The sequence below is a fragment of the Didymosphaeria variabile genome, assembly GCF_027946475.1.
Source record: "Didymosphaeria variabile strain IMI 356815 chromosome Unknown scaffold_4, whole genome shotgun sequence".
NCBI lineage: Eukaryota > Fungi > Ascomycota > Dothideomycetes > Pleosporales > Didymosphaeriaceae > Didymosphaeria > Didymosphaeria variabile.
The window spans coordinates 1521743-1542899 of NW_026611623.1; the positions used below are offsets into that span (position 1 = coordinate 1521743).

General features: G+C 42.2%; 6 protein-coding genes across 6 annotated transcripts; 2 read left to right on the plus strand and 4 right to left on the minus strand.

Moving 5' to 3' along the window:
• Positions 1 to 8033: 8033 nt before the first annotated feature.
• On the plus strand, positions 8034 to 9371 carry N0V89_005394 (uncharacterized protein; the record flags this gene model as incomplete). Its single annotated transcript, XM_056214171.1, has 1 exon — positions 8034 to 9371. The coding sequence occupies one exon, from the start codon at positions 8034 to 8036 to the stop codon at positions 9369 to 9371; it is 1338 nt and encodes a 445-aa protein (XP_056071438.1).
• Positions 9372 to 9680: 309 nt separating this feature from the next.
• On the plus strand, positions 9681 to 10466 carry N0V89_005395 (uncharacterized protein; the record flags this gene model as incomplete). Its single annotated transcript, XM_056214172.1, has 1 exon — positions 9681 to 10466. One exon carries the CDS (start codon positions 9681 to 9683, stop codon positions 10464 to 10466), a length of 786 nt encoding a protein of 261 aa, XP_056071439.1.
• Positions 10467 to 12280: 1814 nt separating this feature from the next.
• On the minus strand, positions 12281 to 13454 carry N0V89_005396 (uncharacterized protein; the record flags this gene model as incomplete). The annotated part of the gene is made up of 3 exons (XM_056214173.1): positions 12281 to 12550; positions 12987 to 13146; positions 13198 to 13454. 3 exons carry the CDS (start codon positions 13452 to 13454, stop codon positions 12281 to 12283), a joined length of 687 nt encoding a protein of 228 aa, XP_056071440.1.
• A 1662-nt stretch (positions 13455 to 15116) lies between these two features.
• Positions 15117 to 16207, minus strand: N0V89_005397 (uncharacterized protein; the record flags this gene model as incomplete). Its single annotated transcript, XM_056214174.1, has 2 exons — positions 15117 to 15786; positions 15846 to 16207. The coding sequence occupies 2 exons, from the start codon at positions 16205 to 16207 to the stop codon at positions 15117 to 15119; spliced, it is 1032 nt and encodes a 343-aa protein (XP_056071441.1).
• Positions 16208 to 17021: 814 nt separating this feature from the next.
• On the minus strand, positions 17022 to 18173 carry N0V89_005398 (uncharacterized protein; the record flags this gene model as incomplete). The annotated part of the gene is made up of 1 exon (XM_056214175.1): positions 17022 to 18173. The coding sequence occupies one exon, from the start codon at positions 18171 to 18173 to the stop codon at positions 17022 to 17024; it is 1152 nt and encodes a 383-aa protein (XP_056071442.1).
• A 360-nt stretch (positions 18174 to 18533) lies between these two features.
• N0V89_005399 (uncharacterized protein) lies at positions 18534 to 20918 on the minus strand (the record flags this gene model as incomplete). Its single annotated transcript, XM_056214176.1, has 1 exon — positions 18534 to 20918. The coding sequence occupies one exon, from the start codon at positions 20916 to 20918 to the stop codon at positions 18534 to 18536; it is 2385 nt and encodes a 794-aa protein (XP_056071443.1).
• Between the last annotated feature and the right edge of the window lie 239 nt (positions 20919 to 21157).

Here is a 21157-nt window from a genome sequence, read left to right on the forward strand (position 1 = left end):
TAGCTAGGTCTTAATTAGAGTATCTAGCGGTGCTAGTTCTAGAAGGTTTTTATAGAAGGTGTTATATACTTTAGTACCTATAAGTAGAAGTAATTTATTTATAACTAGTCCTCTAACTTCTTATATTTTAAAGGGGCCTACCTATAGGTAATCTAGTTTTTTACTTTACCTTTTAGTTTTTAGATTTTTTTATAATAGGAAAACTTTATCCCCCTTCTTAAAGGTTAGTCCCTTAATTCTTTATTTATTTGCATTTTTAGATGCTAAGAGGGATTTTTATATAATTCTTTTATATAGGATTTTATAAAGTTCCTTTATTTTCTAAGCTTTATTATAAGCTCCTATAAAAAGACTTTCTACATCTCTAGAATTCTAATAAATAACTAGTTTATATCTATAGTTAGTATAGTGTAGAGAGTACCCTATTAAGCCTAACCTAGAGCTATTATACGCTAATTATGCTATAGGTAAGAGTTCTACCTAATTATCTTACTATTTATTTACGTAGAACTAAAGATACTATTCTAGTATTTAGTTTATTTATTCCGTTTATCTATCTATTTAAGGGTAGAAACTTATTAAGAGTTTTCTATATATTTCTAATATTATAGTAAACGTATTCTAGTATTTAGACGTAAAGAGTTTATTATAGTCTATAATAAATTCTTTAGGTAGGCTATATTCTATAAATAGTATATTATCTACCTTATATACTAGTTCCTCTACTAATATAGATTCTTCTATTAGTCTAAACTTAGTAGCTTTTATAAGTTAATCTACTATAACTATAATAGTATCGCATATGCGTTTTATTCCTAGTTATAGTAATTTTAGGAGCTTTACTATAAAGTCTATTATTACACTTTACTATAGCCTCTTTATAGATAGTAGTAGTTATAGGAGTCTATAAGGCTTATATCTTTTAGGCTTATTCTTATAATATACTAAATAGTTACTTATTTCCTTTATAACTTTTTACTTAAGTTTTAGGATAGTATATTTATTTATAATATAACGCGTTATTTCTTTAATACCTAGGTACCCCTATTCCCTAGATCTATATAGCTTCCTAATTAAGATAGGTGCATATTAGTCTCTAATAATTACCCTTTATTAGTGGTCCCTCTAGGTTTTATTAAAACTATTCTAGAATAGATTATACTCTTCTCTTTATTCCCTAGAGAGTTAGGAGTAGTCTCTTAAGTTATATACCTCTAGTCCTATATACTAGAAAGAGGCTGCTTAAGCTTTAATTTTTAGTTAGTTATATTCTAACGTTCCATCCTTACGCACTTATAATATAGTATTATAGAGGTTAGCCTTATCCTCTATTAGGTCTAATCTTTAGCTTAAGGCGTCTATAGCGCCGTTAAGCGTTTCTAGTTAATAGTAAATAGTAAAATTAAAGTTTACTAAAAATTCTACCTATTATACCTATTATTAATTAAGCTTCTTAGTTAATATAAAGCTAGTAAGGTTTTAGTAGTTTATCTATACTTTTATCTTAAAGTGTACTCCTATAAGTTAAGCTTTCTATTATTTAAAGGTATCTACTACTACTAGTAGTTCCTTATTATAAATATTATAATTAAGTTCTACTCCTAAGAACTTTTAGAAATAGTAGAATACTAGTCTCTATTTCCTATCTTTATCTAGTTATAAGAGAATTACTTCTAGTGTATAGTCTAATGCGTCTATTTCTACCCTTATAGATTTTTTAGGGTTAAACATCTATAGTAAAGGTACTATAAGGAATATTTTCTTTAACCTTTTAAATACTTCTAGTAGTCTCCTAATAATTAGTTAGATAACCTTATTATTCTTCTTCTTTATAAGATCTATTAATAATGCTATTATCTTAGAATAGTCCTTAATAAACTTCTAATAGAAGTTAGTAAACCCTAGAAAGGATTAGATATCCTTTACTAATTTAGAAACTAGCTATTTTTATATAGTAGCTATCTTCTTAGGGTCTATAGATACTCCTTCCCTTAAGATAATAAATCCTAGGTACTCTATTTTTATAATATAAAACTTATATTTATCTAGGTATAGGAGTAACTTATACTCCTTTATTTTCTTAAGTACCTTCTTTATATATTCTATGTATTCTTTTAGCGTCCTACTAGAATAGATAAGTATATTATTAAGGTAGGCTATATAGAACATATCTAAGTATTTATATAGTACCTTATTTACTATAGCCTAAAATATTATAGGCGCGTTTATTAGTCTAAAAGGTATAACTATATATTTATAGAGACTAAACTAGGTCCTAAATATAGTTTTCTACTTATAGCCTTTAGCTATCTATATGCAATAATAACTATCGCGTATATTAAATTTAGTAAACTATTTAGTTCTATAGAGCCTATCTATTAGCTCTATTATTAGTAGTAGAGGGTACTAGTTCTTAATAGTAGTATTATCTAGCTACCTATAGTCTATATAGAGTTATAGCTTACCGTTCTTCTTAGGTACCTATAGGATAGGGAACACTATAGGGCTCTAACTATCTTAGATATAACCTCTTACTAGGTTTTTTCTTAAGTATTTCCTTAGTTCCTATTCCTAATCTATAGATATTAGCCTTAGCTATTCTAGTTATAGTTTTATACCTTCTTCTAATAGTATCTTATAATCCTACTCTTAGTAGTTAGAGAGTTTTTCTCCCTTAATTTCTTTAAAGAGTTCTATATACTCTTTATATTCTAGTAGAATAGTTATTTCTCTTATTCTTTCTTAGAGATCTAAGCGTTATATCTAGATAATTTTTACTTATTCTAGGTTTTCTCTTAGGATCTTAGCTATCTAGATAGCTAAGATCCCCCTAGTCTATCTTTTAACCTACTTATTTAGAGTTTCTAGGGTTATAGGTTACACCTACTTAGTGTATTAGGTGCTAGTAACCCTTAAGGTTACTCCTTAACTCCTTATAGTCTGTTTTACCTAATCTATATTAGGGTTATATATAACTAGCTAGTTATATTCTATAATAGCTTCTAGGCTTCCTAAATCTATTATTATAAAGCTATGTTAGCTTTTAAATCCCTTAATTCTAATAGGTAGTAGTATTATTTCTAGGCGTAGCTAGCCTCTACTATAGCCTTAGGAGAGCGTACTATCTACTATTTCTAACTAGGCTAGTACCTCTTTATTTCTATATAGTAGATTATATTTTTCTACTATTTCTAGTAATATTAGATATCCTATTACACTAGGGTCTATTAAAGCTTTTACTTAGAATCCTCTAATTATAATCTATTTTATTATTTATAGTTTTATAGTGCCTTTAGCTTCCGCCCTATAAGTCTTTAGAATGCCTACACTAGCTTAGCTCCCTACCTAGTGGTATACTAGTTTTTTAATTACTCTTATTCTTAGTTATATATACCTTTATAGTGGTATTATTTATATAGTAAATAGTTAGTCCTTAGTTATTAGAGTACTATCCTAAAGGGGTTTAATACCTTTCCCCTTAGGTATTATACTTTAGACCTTACTTTTAAGGTATCCCTTAGGTATTCTATTATTACTCTCCTCTATTATTAGCTTACTATAAGTATATATAGGTATTCTAATTCCTTATCTATCTCTTTATGCTATTAATAGCCCCTTATTTTACACTCCTAGTATAGTATAAACTTATAGTTTAGATTTAATAGATCTATTACTATAGATTCCTTCTTACTAAAGTATCTAAAGTATTCTTACCTTCTATAGTCTATTTATTCTTAGGTTTCTACGTAGTCTATGTCTTTTTACTTTAAACACGTATCTACGTATTTATATTATAGGGTTTTATTATATTAATTAGGGCCCTTAGGCTAATTACCTATTAAGTATTTCTAGTTCTAATAGATAGGGTAGCTATCTATATAGTATACCTTCTATACTAGGGGTCTATAGTCCCTTTTCTAGATATTAAATTAGTGTATGTAATAGTTCCTATCTAGGCACTTATTTTTTTCTAACCTATAGTATTTTCTATCTCTTTAGTTTTCTTATACCTAGCTCCTTCTATTCTAGTAGTAGAAATAGTCTATTATATAGTATTACTAGAACTCTTTCTATATATATACGTTAACTATTTTAAGTTACTAGGTAGGGTTCTATAGCTTCCCCTAATAGGTTACTACCTATTTATATATTTAGTATATATCTAGTTCTATAATCTTTATTTTTACGTAGTACTACCTAGCTTAGTGCCTAAGTTCTCTATAGACCTAGTATTACTACTTAGTTACCCTATATACTACTATTTCTTCCTTAGTAACTTAGTAGCCGTCTTTATCTAGATACCCTTTAGAATTAGTTAGTTAGGTTTCCTAAGATTCCTCCTTAGAATCTAGTATTATAGTATTATTAGGTACTTTACCTAATTCTAGTATCTCTAGTAGTAGCGTTGCTATAGCTATCTTAATTATATTAGCTTTTTTACCTTATTTCTTATAGTTAGGGTAGTTAGCTTTAAAATACCCTTACTTTCTATAACTTAGGTAAGCCTTATCCTTAAAGCGTTATTAGTAGATTTTATCCTACTTCTTTTACTATAGGGTATATTCCCTTTTAGTTTATACTTTATCCCTTATTATTATATTACTATTTTTATTCTATTTATCCCTATAGTTATACCTCCTTTAAGTATTAGCTCTCTAGTGGTACGTAGGCTTAGTTACTTTCTACTTTTTCTAGTTTTACTTATATAGGTAATTATTTATATATATAGCTAGTTCTATTAGTACTCCTAGGTTATTAGGTTCTATATAGTATATAAGGCCGTCCTTTACTAACTTTTTTAGACTATTATAGAATACTAATTAGAGTAGTGTGTTATCCTAGTCTATTTTAGCTTAAAGTTATTTAAATATTAAGGTATACTTACCTATTAATATAGTTTATTTTAGCCTTTAGATCTATTACTTAGCCTACTTTACTTTATTAACTTTACTAAATATAATAGTTATCTATTCTTAGAATAACTTCTAATCTTTAAAGACTAGTTTAGTGTCCTCCTAATATTTCTTAATATTATCCTTATTTTCTATATAATTATCTACTAGGGGTTATATCTATCTAGCGGCCTATCCTACTATATATATTCTAGTAGCTAGTATTTAGTCTTATTCTTTACCTATAGTGGCTTTATAAGAGTAATTATATAGCTCTATATTAGTAAGGAATAGTTTTAACTTTTCTTAGTCTCTATTAAAGAGTTTTAGGACTTTAAACGTTCCTTTAATTAGGGTAGTAACTATTACCTACCCCTAGAACTATCCTATTAATTATGCTAGTTACTCTTAGAGTTATTAAATCTAATTAGCCTAGTTAGTTATAACTATGGCTACATTAGTTATAGGCCTAAAAGTAGAACTTCTAGCCGCCGCCCTTAACACTTATAAGCTAGTTAGTATTACTATTATATCTTATACCTTTAGGTAGTTAAAGTGTTATAAGGGGTTTCTACGTACCTAACCTAGGTTAGATCTTATAGGTATTTAGTGGACGAGAGTAGATAAATAATAATAAGAAAGTAAAAGAATATTCTAACCTTACTATAGAAGGTAAGGTAATAATTATATAAAAAGACTAATAGATCTTAGTGTAGAAGATATACTCTAATTTTAACTATAGAATTTTAACTATAAAGAATAGAAAAGATTCTAAAGTCTCTTTAGACTATATACTATTCTTTATTATCTAGGAGATCCTATCTAGACTCTAAAGTTCTAGGACCTCCTAAGGTCCCTAGGGCCTTTAAGGTCCCTAGGGTCTCCTACTTATACTAGGCCTTATTACGTAATAGATAATATAAGTTACCTATCTAGCTAGCCTATAGGGCTTAATCTAGCTTACCTCTACTATTAATATTCTAAGTATAATCCTTTCTACTTGCCTTACTTAGTCCTACTATAATTATAATATTATATTAGCTCTAAGAATTTTATTATATAAATAGAGTTAATAGAAATAGAAGTTAGAAGGTATTATAGCCACCTACTAGATTAATAGATATAGGGCTTATGCTTATATAATAGTAACTAAGGGATACGTTATTTAAGAATAAATTTAAGAAGAAGAGGAATAATATTAGAATCTAGACCTAAGTAAGGGTTAGGACCTTATTTTATATTATAATAATACTTACTATTAGCTTATCTAGGTAGAGTATATATTTTAACTATATTACTAAGTACTAAGAGGATATTATATAACTAATAGTTAATAAGTAGTAGTTAACTATTAGATATATAACTAATAGTTAATAAGTAATAGTTAACTACTACCTAAACTAAGTATATAGGAGTATAAGTATAAAGACCTTATATTTATATTTAATTTAAGTTTTAATCTATTATTTAGATTTACTTAGGCTACCCTTATTAACTTATTATACTTTATAAGATACTTCTATATTAATAAGAACCTTTTTATTATAAGGGGTTTCTACGTACCTAACCTAGGTTGTACCTTATAGGTATTTAGTAGACGAGAGTAGATAAATAATAATAAGAAAGTAAAAGAATATTCTAACCTTACTATAGAAGGTAAGGTAATAATTATATAAGAAGACTAATAGATCTTAATATAGAAGATATACTCTAATTTTAACTATAGAATTTTAACTATAAAAAATAGGAAAGATTCTAAAGTTCCTTTAGACTATATACTATTCTTTATTATCTAGAAGATTCTATCTAGACTCTAAGGTCTTAGAACCTTCTAAGGTCCCTAGGGTCTTTAAGATCCCTAAAGTCTTCTACTTATACTAGACCTTATTATATAATAGATAATATAAGCTACCTATCTAGCTAGCCTATAGGGCTTAATCTAGCTTACCTCTATTACTAATATTCTAAGTATAATTCTCCCTACTTACCTTACTTAGTCCTACTATAATTATAATACTTTTCTTCTTCCCTTAGTAAGTCTTACCTAAGAACTAATCTTAACCTATTTAGAATTAGCTACCCTCTCTAGATTTAATAGCTATTAGAATCTAGAGTCTATTCTTAATAGGTCTATATTTATTATAATATTATTATAAGGCTATTACTAGCTAAGGCGAGCTTTTCTATATAATATATTAACGCTAGTTACTTAAAAGTCTATTTAGGATAGGTATTCTATTAGAGGTATATAGGAGTGTATATATATAAGGATAAAAGCCTAGATTAATTAAGTACTAATAGGTCTAGTATAAAAGAATATAGAAAAGCTACTAAACTACCTAGAAATCTCTAGCCTTTTTATTTTATATCTATATACTATAATAAACTACTAAGGTCTCTAGCTTATTTCTATTATACTAAATACTTAAGGTAGGTCTAAAAGGTATATATATAGGTAGCTTAGTCTAATAAATCTAATATAGGTTTAAAGTAGATAAGTAATAGCTATTACTATATAGAATTTAATAAGGGTCTAAATTAGAGTATAGTTAGTAAGAGTAGTTAAGGTTACTAACTTATTATAGCCAGAGCTTAAATATTTAAATATAGTATTATAAACTTAAGTAGGTAATATTTTAACTATATATCTTATTACTAAGGCCTTCTTTTTAGTAATTAAAAAGTAGCTAGTTTAATAGTATATATTAAAATCTTTAACTAGAACTTATAATAGAGATAGTCTAATATAAGTATATAAAAATATCTAATAATTTATAGTAATAACTTATATTCTTATAGTATATAAAATTAATCTTATACTAAATATACTATAACTATCCCTTAGATACTTTACTAAAGCTATATAGTCTAGCCCTAGCCTCTAATTAGCCCTAGAGTTTGCTAGAGTTTACTAGACTTTAATAAGTTAGCGCACCTTAGCGGAGCGTCTGACCACGTGAGATAACGACTACCATCGCTCACCGCGTTAGACTGTGCAAGCAATACTGGCGCGACCACAAGCTAATACTATCGCTTTTCCCAGGCTTTCACATTTTAACACTCGGTCTTTTTGCACTGACCTACAATCCTAATATGTCACTACCCCCATGCAGACGTTTCTAGGCTCCAAAACACCCTGCTATGGCTCTCCCTCACGCTGCCGCTCGATCTGATATTCTCATCATCGGCGCCGGCATATTTGGCACTAGTACAGCGTATCATCTCTCCCTCGAAAACGCCGACCCCAGCTCGATAACTGTCCTCGACCGCTCGCCCTTCCCGCCTCACCATGCCGCATCCACCGACATCAACAAGATTGTGCGCGCAGACTACAGCACACCGTTCTATATGGACCTCGCATATGAGGCCATTCATGCATGGAAGACTTGGCCTGTCCTCCAGGGAAAGGACGGTCAGCGCTTCTTTCACGAGAGCGGGTGGGTGATGTTGAGCGACAAGGGGAGCGATCTTGCGGAGCGAATACGGGCAAATCTTCGAGCGCGGGGAAGCGATTCGACAAGCGACATAGAGATTGATGGCAATCTCAGGGAGAGGTGGGATGGTTTGCTACGGGAGACAAGTTTCGATGACCCAAAGATTGAGAAGGGTTATTGGAATCCTGAGGCTGGATGGGCAGACGCTGGGGATGCTGTGGCGATGATGATGGAGGATGCAGTGGGTAGGGGCGTCAAGTATGAATGCGGCGATGTCGAATTGCTGTTATTAAGTGAGAATGGAATTAAAGGTGTACAGACTCAAGACGGCAAGATCTACGAGGCGGACAAGATACTACTTGCTACTGGTGCTTGGACGTCTCAGCTACTGTGTGAAGTCGAGGGCATCCTAAACATAAAAGATCGCGATACGATCGAGAAGCAAGTCACGGCTGCTGGAGTCTGCGTCGTGCATTATGGGTTAAATGACGAGGAGTACGAGAGGCTCAAGGATATGCCAGTGATCGTATATGGAGACAGAGGAGAGGTGCTACCGCCTCCGAATGGAAGCCGCATGTTGAAATTTACTAATGCGCGATCGTTCACGAATACGATTAGGACCGCGGACCGGCATCGGCTCTCGATACCTCCTGAGACGACACAGACCAACGTCTCATCTCATCTACAATCCGAGACCTTGGAATCTATCGTGTCCAAAACCATCCCAAGTTTTGCATCGCGAGACCCAGAATACTGGCGTCTGTGCTGGGACGCCATCACTCCCTCGCAGGACCAACTCATCACACAACATCCACACCCTCAGCTCAACAATCTTTATCTAGCTGTAGGTGGCAGTTTCCATAGCTGGAAGTTCTTGCCTACTGTCGGCAAATATGTAGTGAACGTGCTGAATGGCATAAGCAATGGGGAAGAGAAAGATGGGCGATGGGGTTGGAAGGATGAAAACACTCCGGGACGCGGTGCGCATGAGAAAGTTGTGCCTAAGCGCGAACTGAACGAGCTGAACATTGGTACTCCATCCTGATCTCGCTCATCGGTATCACAATCACAAATAGATGACGTCATTGGGCTGCACCTCATTGCAGCTGGCAGGACAAGGCATGACCGCAGTTGCTTATATGTTGCAAGATGCAGACGACATGAGGATGGCTTGGTGAGCGGCGTATTCGGCGTATTTTGCTGCTCACCTCACACGGCACACACGTGTTCATTGAATCAAGTGTGGGGCCAGTTAAACTTTCATACCATTGGCACCGGCTTCTTTTCAACATCTGTCCACCTTCGACTGCTCGTTCACAATACCTCCATCATCAAACAGCATCAGACCCTCATAATGGCGTCGCAATCCCTGACCTCACATCTCCTTTCCCTTAATCAAGACCAATTCAACCGCGCAACACAATCGCGCTTCCTGGCTCGAGCCGCTTCCGGCACCCTGTCCAAACCGCTTATCTCACACTGGCTCGCAAATGACCGCCTCTATATGCAAGGCTACATCCGGCTCACCGGAGAACTTCTGCGAATCATCAAGATGCCATCGAAGCCGACGCCAAGTAAGTCCGCTGGATCCGTAGATCCTCGCCTGGTCGATTGGCTTGTCGATGCAATCGTCAATATTAGGCGAGAAGAGCGATTCTTCATGGACGTAGCAGAGCGATATGACCTTGACGTTGATCTGACCGAGAGTAATGGCGAGAGCATCAAAGAGGAGAAGAAGATTGAGGGACTCAGGAGATTCGAAAAGTTGTTCGATAGCTTGACTACAGGCCAGTCGTCTGAACCGGTGTTGCCGTGGCTGGAAGGGGTGGTACTGTTTTGGGCCACTGAGAAGGTCTATTTTGAAGCGTGGAGCTGGGCGAAGAAGCAAGCGGAAGGTTCAACAGGGAAGAGCAATGCGTCGGATGCGGATGGGGGAGCAATGAGGAAGGAGTTCATCCCAAATTGGACAAATGATGAGTTCATCAACTTTGTGGACACTTTGGAGAAGATCTTGAACGATGGTGTGCAGGATGCGATACGCGGCGATGGAGGCGTGAGAAAGCAGATTGAGGAGCGGGCGGAACAGGTGTGGCAGCAATTATTGGATGCTGAAGAAGCCTTCTGGCCCAGAGTCGACTAGATTGGCTAGATCGTGAGTATACTATGTGCCCCTCTCCTTCTAGGGCGGGGTAAGATATTGACCAGAGTGAATAGAACAAGACCATAGCTTCATGGCAGAGAATTTATCGAATAAGCCGTGTACTGTCAAAACTTCGCGGAAGTGTCAAGTGTACCAGTCCTTGTACAGCTAGCAAGACGGAGCCTGTTCGCGCCCCGCCTGCAATTTCAGAGGGCATGTACTAACTCGATCGACGAGCGATGCTTAGCAAGGAATGGTCGTTGAAAGACTTCCCGAGCTCGGAGACATTAGTAGATCCTCAGGAACAAGAGCGCAAATCAAGAACACTTCGATAAGATTAGCGACCAATACGAACAGGTGAAGGATGAAGACAGGGGCCTTGCATCCGGTGCCCAGAAAAAGACGGAACGCAGGCAATTTGTGAATGGACAAATGCACTGGCAAATTCAAAGCCTGGCCATTCAACAACAAGCAAAGTCTCGTGAAGCCGTGCTGGCGCGTGCAGCGATGGAAAACGCTGCCGCTCATCAGGTATGGCATGCATCTCAAGCTCCAAACTCAGACATGGTGAGCAAAGAGGATGAGGAATTTTGTGCAACTCTCGTGCACCCCACGCCAGCAAATTGTTCTAGCGTGGTAAGGTCGGACCCCCGCGAGTATCATTGGGTTCGAATTTCCCATCATGGAGTTCCAAAGTCAGTGACCTTGTCCTAGAAATCCTTGAAATCACGTGACTAGAGAAACAACCCCCAAGCAATGTAAGGCAGGTAGGCTTTGACACACTCGGGATAGCTCGAAAACGCTCGCCATCCGTGCTTCGCCGGTCTCTTCAACGTGGAAGGGCGGTTGGGCCCTGGGAAATCCCTTGCTCGCATACACAGTGGTGACGGCTGAAAAGACCAGGCGTAACCCCTCGAAGACTGAGCCAAGATGACCGCCTATATGGTGAGCCTACGCCCCAATATTCGGTGTTGTACGCCCACTGTGGTCGGAACTAGCGAATTGAAATACAACCTACCCTTGTAGCTCTTTCCCGTCCATACGACTTAGTCTCCAGATCTACAATTGACACTGGCATGTCTCTCCCAAAAGGGCAGAACAGCCGTTTAGCCCGCTTCTCCAGATACCACGGGGACACCTGCTATGTATAAGCTACCGCAAGAACTCGTTGATCACATCAGCAGCTATCTTGAGCTCAAGGATCTCTCAAGTACACTCACGGTGTCGCTAGAGTTTCAGGTCGCAGCTGAAAAACATTCCGGCACATTTGACGAATTTAAATTAAGTCAGAAAAATGCGACCCAGTTTGCCGACACATATGGAGGGCGACGCTTCGACTACTTTCAGCACTTGAGCTTTAGAACGGCTCTTCCTCCAGCAGAGGCAGAGATGACTGGGGTGCTGAACCGGAAGGTCACCCGGCTCGCGACACCTAAGAATGTTTATGAACGGCAGATAAATCCTTCTTGAAGCAGGTCAAATTCCTGTTTTCGAGTACCAAGAACGTAGAAGACGTTGCAAATACTAGCTACAGACCCGGGAAGATCAAATTGACGGTTCACGTTCCAATTCAATACGTTGATCGAGCAAATTACGCTATCCAACGTGCGTACGTTAGCTGGAGGGTCCATCTGCTCCATCCCAACGCTCTTCCTGATCTTGCATCCTCCGTACGCGGACTTAATCCCTCTGATGCTAGTCATCGACCGATCTTAGTAGTGCCAGGTTGTGGAGCATAACATTCAGCGTCGCTGGCGCTGCATTGTACGCTTGTCGTCCACAAAGTCTCCCAATCGTTTAAGGAATCTCAACGTCTAAGGATCGATGCTAGTGGCCCCATTCCTCTGTACTTCCATCGCAGTTTCGACCTGCTCCTCGATCGATCGTATGCTAACCGTTTGCTTCGTCCTCTCCTGCTCGAGCAGAGCCAAATTCTGCTTTGCTGCCTCTATGTCGTCATTCAGATGCTGGAGTCGCTGTTGCATCGGGCCCAGCCTTTTCCTTCCGTTGCGCTCGAGGGCTTGTGCATCTTCCATTTTCCTGATGAAGTCCAGGGTCACTTGAGAACCTGAAATCGATGTGTTCTATTGAAGGTCAGAAGTGATAAATAAGTAACAGCCATTTTGGTGCTCACCTTGTTGCGATCTTCGTGTGACAGCGATCCTACTAGCAAGGTACGAATCGGAAGATCCAATCCTCCCAGTAAGGTTGCCAACGCCGGAGTCCTAGACGGGTGTTGTGAAGCATAAGGCAACTCTAATAAAGAAGGGAGAAGCCTTAAGCTAAGAACAGAATCTCTCAACTTAATACAATAAATATCAGTGGAGCATAGTAGGTTGGATGTTCAACACTTACGCTGCCTTAGTTAGCAAAGTTAGTAGAACTGCTGTCAAGCGCCGGAGTAGGAACTCCATTCTAGGCTTCCAACATAGCTGGATCTCGATTTATAGAAGAGAGTAGCCTCGAATAAGCTAAAGTCCCTAGAGAAGCGCTGTGGATAGAAGGCAGAAGGCGGCACACTCGGACGAGATCCTCCCCAAATCTCTTCCCAAACTCGATGTTGTTTCCACCCACCGCGCCCTTGTACACGAGCGCGGTCTTTAGAATCGTAGTTAGTTGCGAGCGGGACTTAATCGCAGTTAATAGAATCCAGGCGTCGAATCTCACCAGGCCATGCTCCCTAAGCTCATCAATCTCATCTAATGTATATCATCCTTTTTCCATTAAGTACGACATTAGCTTCAAGATGCGCTCGTCCTGATTGTTGTGCACTAGACAGGCATATAGTCGCTCGCCATCAGCGAGGATCGTAGCAAGTGGGACTTTGTATGCAAGTCCGTCGAAACCTTTGAGACAGATCTCGTCGAGCCAATCATCATCATCATGCGGGACCAAGTTGAAACCATCAAGGAATGGGAAAAGTCTATCGAGACATGTCGAAGACTTAGGCTCATGAGGGTCATTAGATTTGACTCCTCCCTCGTCCATAGCTTGCCGAATCGCGGCCAGCAACGGGACACGTCCTGACGTGTCGAAGATAGCCCGTTGCATTCTTAGGTGCTCCAGTGTGTACTTCGAGAGCTCAGGTAGCTGTATTTGTTTGGTGCCTTTGAAATTGAACAGATCTGCGAGGGATTGCGGCTTTCTTGACGGTCTGTGAGGGCGTTGCTCCATCCACTTTCCTGTGCGCAACGGAAAATCGGTAATGATGGGCGTGGTGGGTGTGCTGAGTGTGGGAAAGAGGCTGGCGTCAGGTCTGTAGCAAAGATTTCTTATCGGCGTAACAGAATTAACGGTGCTTGACGCGTTTGTAGATAATAGAGAAGAGCGTGCAAGTGAAGGAAGGAGCGCAACCCGACAAAGGCGGTGAGTTACAAACGCGATTGCTGCGGCTAAGTGAGGTGAAGGCAGCAGAACGTGAGTGCTAGCTTAGCTAGAGTATTAGACAATATAATTGTGTGAACTCACTCCTAGGCGACAGGGATGATCCTTAGGCGATAACAATATCTCCTAATAAAGAGTCCGAGAAATGGTTCTACGACGTACATACAAGGACTACCTATGGTAACATAACATGTAACTAAATTACTACTATGAAGACGGCGCTAGAAGATAGAAGAGAGGGTAATACAGATATACTATTAAGATTCTGGGGAGGTATAGAACAGAGCGCGCATGGCATATAGATTAAGCATGTCTAGCTTGCCATTTTGCAGTTGGATTGGCCAGGACATGACTCGACAAGTTTGTGTCTTTCTAGAACTTCCCTCTAAGTCTTTTATAAGCTCAAGCCCTTTGACGACAGGATTTTCTACACCCTCTGTGACGCTACTAGAAATTACCTCGACAGGTGTGTGAAAACCGGGAAGAAAGACCCAGCCATAACTCGCTTTGCAGCCTCGACAGGTGCTGTTGCATTGAACGAATATTCATTGACAGCATGAATAACTGCCAGTCCGGCACTTCCGCTTCGTGATCCAACTTATTCAGCTGCACCTGGGCATGGTATGGATGCCCGTCGCTCCTCGCGCCCTGGCCCGAGCAGTAGCTCAGCAAGATTCCCGGTTGGGGACACGTCCCCTGCCTCTGATAAGTCATCACCTTCAGCTCACGAGTGGTTTTCCCCGGCCGCTTATCCATTGCTGTGTCCTGATGGAGAAGTGAGTTCGTAGTGAGGACGGGGTTAGAGACGTGATAGACCATCTCATACTGAAAGAGGTCAGAAAATTGCTTCTTGAGGTGGGTTAGTCGTACCGTTTCAACATAGCGTAGCCTGTCATACCTTGCAGTGTCTATCATACTCTGGAGTGGCCCTCCCCGCCACGACTCAGTCAATTCTACTCCTCGTGGTCATCCTCTTGTTCGACAATTCTCAAGCCCCAGCAATATTTGGTACCACGGACGCTGACCTCCTCGTTTGGATGTGGAATGTTAAACATCATCTTTCTGGTATCGGCATGTTTCTCCCTGAATAGTGTATGCAAATCCTGCCTTGCTTGAAGGTAAGCTCGTTGCGCCCGAGTATCTTCATACGTAGTAACCATGACAGTAAGCGCAGCCAATGATGTGAAGTAGACAGTTCACAACGATATCGATGCCAGCTTGATACATAGACCCGTGTCTTTAGAAACGATATAGACTCTTTTATCTCTACTCGTCTTCCTCAGCTGGCAAGCCAACCATCTCGAGCGAGTCCTTCCACAGCCTCTTCGCTAGATCCTCGTCGTAAACATATGGCTCGTGTCCGCCCCATTCTGTTGCCTTAGTCGAGCCTGCTTTCCACGACACTTGCAGGTCTTCCAGATACCTCCCACCTTTGCCTTCGAGGCTTTTCCCTACGGCAGCCCAGACTTGCGTGGCAGCCCCTTGGGTTGTGTTCTTGTACAGCTTCGCGATTTCCGCGTCGGCTTTGTTCATACGCCCTTCTAAGCCCTCTGCGCCTCCCTCTTGATGCCGCGAGATACCCGTTTCGAATATGATGCCAGGATGGACGCTCCAGGCGTGAAGGCCTTGCGCACCGTAGCGCCGCTCGATCTCATTTGCCATTAGGATGTTGGCTGTCTTGCTTTGCCCGTACGAACGGAAGGGCGTATAGATGCCTCCCTTGAGTTTATAGTTATCTGGGAAGATGCTGCTGTTGCGATGGCCTGCTGAGCTCAGCGAGACTACGCGCGATTGGTATTTTGGGGCAGATGCGGCTTGGAGTGCGGGTTGAAGTAGCTTAAAGAGCAGGAAGTGTGCTAAGTGATTGGTGGCAAATTGCAGCTCGTGATCTTGGGCACTGCGCTGTTCTGGACAAGCCATGACGCCTGCATTGGTCCTAATTGAAATCATATTAGTTGCCTGGGTGCTTTGATTCATTATTGGATTGTAGCTTACATCAGAACATTCAACTTTGGACATTCTTCGAGAAAAGACTCCGCTCCTCGGCGAACTGAGTCAAGGTCTGATAAATCCATCACTACCACGCCAACTTCTGGATACGATTCATCGTCTGTCGAAATCTTCTTCGCACACTCCCGACCCTTCTCAAATGTTCTAGCAGTAATCCACACTTTGGCGCCGGTCTTGCGGAGCACTCTCGCTGCTTCTGTTCCCAGACCAGCAGTACCGCCAGTGATTAGGATTTTCTTTCCCGTCAGCTTGCCATTAAGGTCATCGTCCTTTAAAACCTGCTCAGCTGTGGGTCTCTGGTCTCCTGGTCCGTTCGGTGGGATGTGTAACGAGACGTATCGGTCCATAGCAGCAGATGGCAGAGTATTCAAAGTTCGCCAGTACCCGGATATAGGAGAACAGATATCCGCTCTTCGGGAAAATGCAATTGCAATACAGTATATTTTCTATCATTTTATACTTGTTTGATCGATGACATGCTGAACGGAAGTAAGTGTACTACATCCGTTGGAAGTCTTGGTAGGCAGCACCGTAGTGTGGCACAGCATAGGTTTACCCACATTATAGAGCATCGTAAGCAGGCCCAGAACTATTGGCACTTTGAGTATTCCATTGGCATGACACAAGTCTCGGTACAACGAGATAGGAGCGGTGTTTGTGTGGTACCCTGCGTGCCTGCTACGATATTGTGAACGCGCGAACTGTTATCTCCTAACTCCGAACCTACATCCCTCATTCCAACCACCAAACCCTGTCGCGCATGCTCGGTGATATCCAATCTTAATTTAAGAGACTCCGAAAGCTTTCGGATCTATCATGCTAAGCCGAATAGTTGTGTCTTCTGCGGTCGACCTTGTCATTCTAAATGTTCCCGAGCTCCCTCTGTGGATGGCGTACCACGCCAGACAGATCGACAAGATCGAGTAAATAGTGTTCCGCAGCTGACTCCTCTCATTAAAGTCGTAATTTCTATACATCACAACTCACTGTCATATACTTAACCAAAGAAATCCAGGTACAAATTGGCGACCAACATGTATGTACATGAATTGCCCTCTTCCGTACACGCCGGCGTCATACATTACGCGTTTGGCTGTCGCAGGACTCCATCAGCACCATTCCAAAGCTCGGATAGACCAATACCACCCCACAATCACCTCCTCACTCCCACCTCGCCTCTCCCCATGATCCGCCATCCCTCTTTATCCCGTCCTCGCTATCCTCCGCGGTTTTTCTCAGCGTAACCCTAACCCAAATGACCCACTCCCACCCCGCCACGACCTCCGCATTCTCCCAAGCCACTATGTCATCCTCTACAGGATAGAGCCACTTGCCATCCTTCACCCCAACCTCAGTAACATCCCATGGCACTGCCCCACCATCCTCGCCAATCTCATCGTCTGGGATGTCGGAGACTCCAAGGTCGGAGTCAATGGGGGTAAAATCGAGGAGCCCAGCGACACGTAGCTCAAAAGTTGTACACGGCGTGAATATCATGGAGCAGAACCGTTTGGAAGGCATCTTGCGGGTGTAGAAGCCGATGGCGTGCCGCCCATCTGCATAGTAGTTCGGCAAGAAGAGTATAGTAATATCTTGGTCGCCCGGCAAGACGACCCACGTTGTCGCCATATCCAGGAATGGCATATCTTCCTCCTCAACAGGTGGAAATTTTGGTGGAAGTGTTTGAGGACCTACGTTCGGCAGATGCGTGAGGTTAGAGCTGAAATCCATGAAGGGTAGGTTTTTCTCGGCGAGGCGGATGATGGCGAGGGGAATGAGAGGATTGTAGGTATGCGCTTTGTAGATTGGCTGCGTGTACTCCTTGATATGGTTGGGAAGCGTCCTGTAATTGAATTGCGGATCTGATGGCCCTAAATCAAGCGTCTGCGGTGCGGTGTTCGGGAGAGGGTCACCGGGCGGGGCGTTGGGCGGCGCGGCGTGTCTGTATGTGTTGAAATCCACAGACACATTTTTGTACTGTGCGGCGTAGCGACGTGCGAAGTATAGGTAGTGCTCAAATCCTGTACGCGAGTTCCGACCTCCTGGAGCAGACTCGACGGAATTGACGACGCAATCTTGGAAGGAGTCGAGAGGCTTTATGCCGCCGCTAGGGGTCTTCTGCTCAGCAGTACCCGGATCGCGACCAGTAACTGGGGAAGCGGAGGAAATGTAGATGGCTTCGCGAACCGAAGAGGGTTGCGCAGGGCGTAGAGCGCTGACGGGTCGGCGCTGGGATTGAGGCTGCGGTCGAGAGCGCTTGATTGGACGTTCGGCGGCGTCATAACTGGTGGCAGTACGCTTAAGCGCGGACATGATGAATACTCGTGGGTTACCTGCAAAGAGCGATGGACTCGCCGGTACCCCTGGAAAGCGTATTTGCAGAGGCAATCGCTTTGATATAAAAAGCGGAAGGGGCTAACTGTAAGTGTAGAATGCGGGTGAGTAGATGCGAGTGAAAAATGTAGATGGGGTGTACAAGGGGGAAAGTTGAGAAACGACCAAGTGCGGGCATGAGATCACAATTTTGTTTGCAGCGGAGCACTTGTGCGCGATGTGTGGAGAGAAGGTGAAAGGTGAGGCTTCACCCACGGTCTGTGCGTTCATCGCTACCAGCTGTTCACCTATTGTGCACTCCCAACAATGATATTCGGAGTTCTACCTACCTAAGAGTCTTCATTCAGACTCTGACTCCGTGTCCTGCCCCAGGACTAGCGAGATTTTATCGTCATCGTCCTCTTCGCTGTCTTCTTCTGCCGGTTTCTCCGCCGTTGTTGGTGGAACTGCCGACGTGACTGATACAGGAGGGGCCACGGATATCGATGCAGCTGGCAGATCTGAGACCACTGCGGGTGCCTCTAATCCTGGAGCTACGATAGTTGTCGGCATCGCTATCGAAGGCTGTCTAGGCAAGGTTGAAACGTGCGGCTCCTTAGGTACCTCGCTCACCTTCACTCGCTTTGGAGGCGCGAGAGAAGCACCGTCCTCCTGAGGTCGCTTACCGACCGCGTTTGCACGCTCGAGGATTTCGGCTGAGCGGTCGTTTGACTCGACAGCAGTCGTGGCTGTGGCGCCCATATCAACTGCCTCTGCCATCACAATATCGCCCCCACTGACTCCTGACGTAGCTACTGTACCCAATAAAGTGTCCAGCTCATTGCCCACAAATTCGTCGTCCCCTTCAACATCCTCCAGCATTTGTTCCTTCTCGTCCCCTTCCACATCCTCTGACTCATATGTGCGCATACGAATGACTGGCATTCGGGGTCTTATCAAAGCCTCCACCTCTTTCTCGCCAGATTGGCTTCGCGCTAGGAATGGCAAGATACTGGCGGCTGGCTTCCCGAACTTCTTGCTGGGTGGCGGGTTGAGCACGCTAGCCATCATTGCATCCTTGTCCCGTACAAGAATAGCGGTACGATCCATGCGAGCTCTTAGGGAGTCCGATAAATGTTGTGGCCGTATGTGGGTGAAAGCAGCCGGCAGTAGGGTATAGGCGGCAGCATGTAGGCCCGCGAAGTCGCCAGAGACATTGTGCGCCTTTGGGGCCTTCAGGAACGCGTCAGCGTTCGTCGTTGCTTGCGTGTTCCCGTTCGTCTTTACGTTTGCTGCAGATTGTTTCGCTTGAGCGGCGTTCTGTTCTAATGGAAGTATGTCATCGCAGCATCTACGGATCATGTCACCAAGTGAATCGATCGAGGATTTGGGTAGCGCGACGCCTGATCGCCGCAGCAGTTCAGCGACAGCTGAATAACAAGCCGTGCGGACTTCCGGAGCGTTTCTCTCGGCGGCGAACACCCAAACCATCTGATCAAGCATCGCAGCATCAATCGCGACAGTGCTGGTGTCGCTGCGATGCGTGAGAGCCAGGAGTATATCGATAGCTGCCACGTGAATATTTGGTAAGATAAGCCAAAGATTCTCGCGCTCTTCCTTGCTGACCTGGTTGTTGAACTTGATCGCGTTGAGAAACCCCTGGCCCTTCGCTGACGGTATCGTAAGGGATAACAGTCGAGTAAGAAGGACCACCACTGCTCCAATATTGACATTGACAGGAATCGTGGTCGGGCAAAGAATGTAAGTCTTGATCAACTCGAGCAGACCGAGCAGGCGTTCGCCACCTGCGAAAATACCCGACCATGGCGGCAGAGACATAGGATCGGTGTTTATATCTTGAACCTCATCGTCTAGCGTATGCCCATTTGTAGTTGTCGCATCGCGTGACGAAGATTTAAAATCCTCCACGACTGCGCGAAACACCTTGTCACTGACGCGATGCGCATTGTCAATGGTCTTTTTGAAGGACACTTGCCATTCCTCGGCCGTGGCTCCCTTCGGCGCGCTGCATGGTATTTGGGTATAGAGACGTCGAGCAGCCTCCGAGACCGCAAGGGTTACGTCTGGCCTGATTCCTGTTGCTTGCTCTGGGCCGAGCTTGCTGGATGGGGTTGGCGCTATTGTCTGGCCGAGAAGCTGCTGGATTTGCTTGAGGTGAGAACGAAAAGTGGTTGGGTGTCGTGGGAGTAGCCGATCGAAGCTTTCTATAATCGTCTCCAGAAGGGCCGGCGAGGTTCTCGATGCTGCAATTTGTAGAGCTGACTGTATGAAGGGTGATAAAGATGGTGTCGTGATCTCACGGACGAGGGTAGGATAGTCCCGGGTGAGGAAGAAAATACGCGTTAGAGTAATGATGCATAATTGCTTCGAAGAGAACGGATCCGGTTTGGTCAGTATCCCTAGAAGTCCTCGGACCCATGGCAAGCTCTTCTGCAGCGTTTCCCAACCTCCGACCTCAATAGTCGACTTGATGAGAACAATTGCGGCCCATCTTCCTTGGATCGTCCGATCTTGGAGTAATGTAGATAGGAGTGTTCGATACCTGTGAACTGCTACTGAGGCCTCAGATGCGGTCTTAGAGGAAGAGGCCTGGGCGGAAGAGAGCAGTGTCCTGCAGCTAGCCAGAGACGCAGCTATGGCAGGCACATGTTGAGGAAGCTGCGATGTGTTCGTCGACGAGATGCGAAACGTCACCGCGCGCAGGGTCGCCAACTCAGTTGCCATGGCCGCCATTCGTTTCCTCCGCTTTTTGCAACCTTCGACGATGCGAATTGTTCGAAGCGTACCTGGATCGACGGTGAACTTTTTTTGGATGGCTCGCGCTAGTTCGCCGCCAAGCGACAGGGGTTTGTCGGCTACATTCACAGCGCCGCGCGGGACAACGTGTGTTGAGTGGCTTGGGTATTTGCAGTGTTGCAGTCATCTTTTCCCGGTATCCCTCCCTCGAACATGAATTTGCGAGT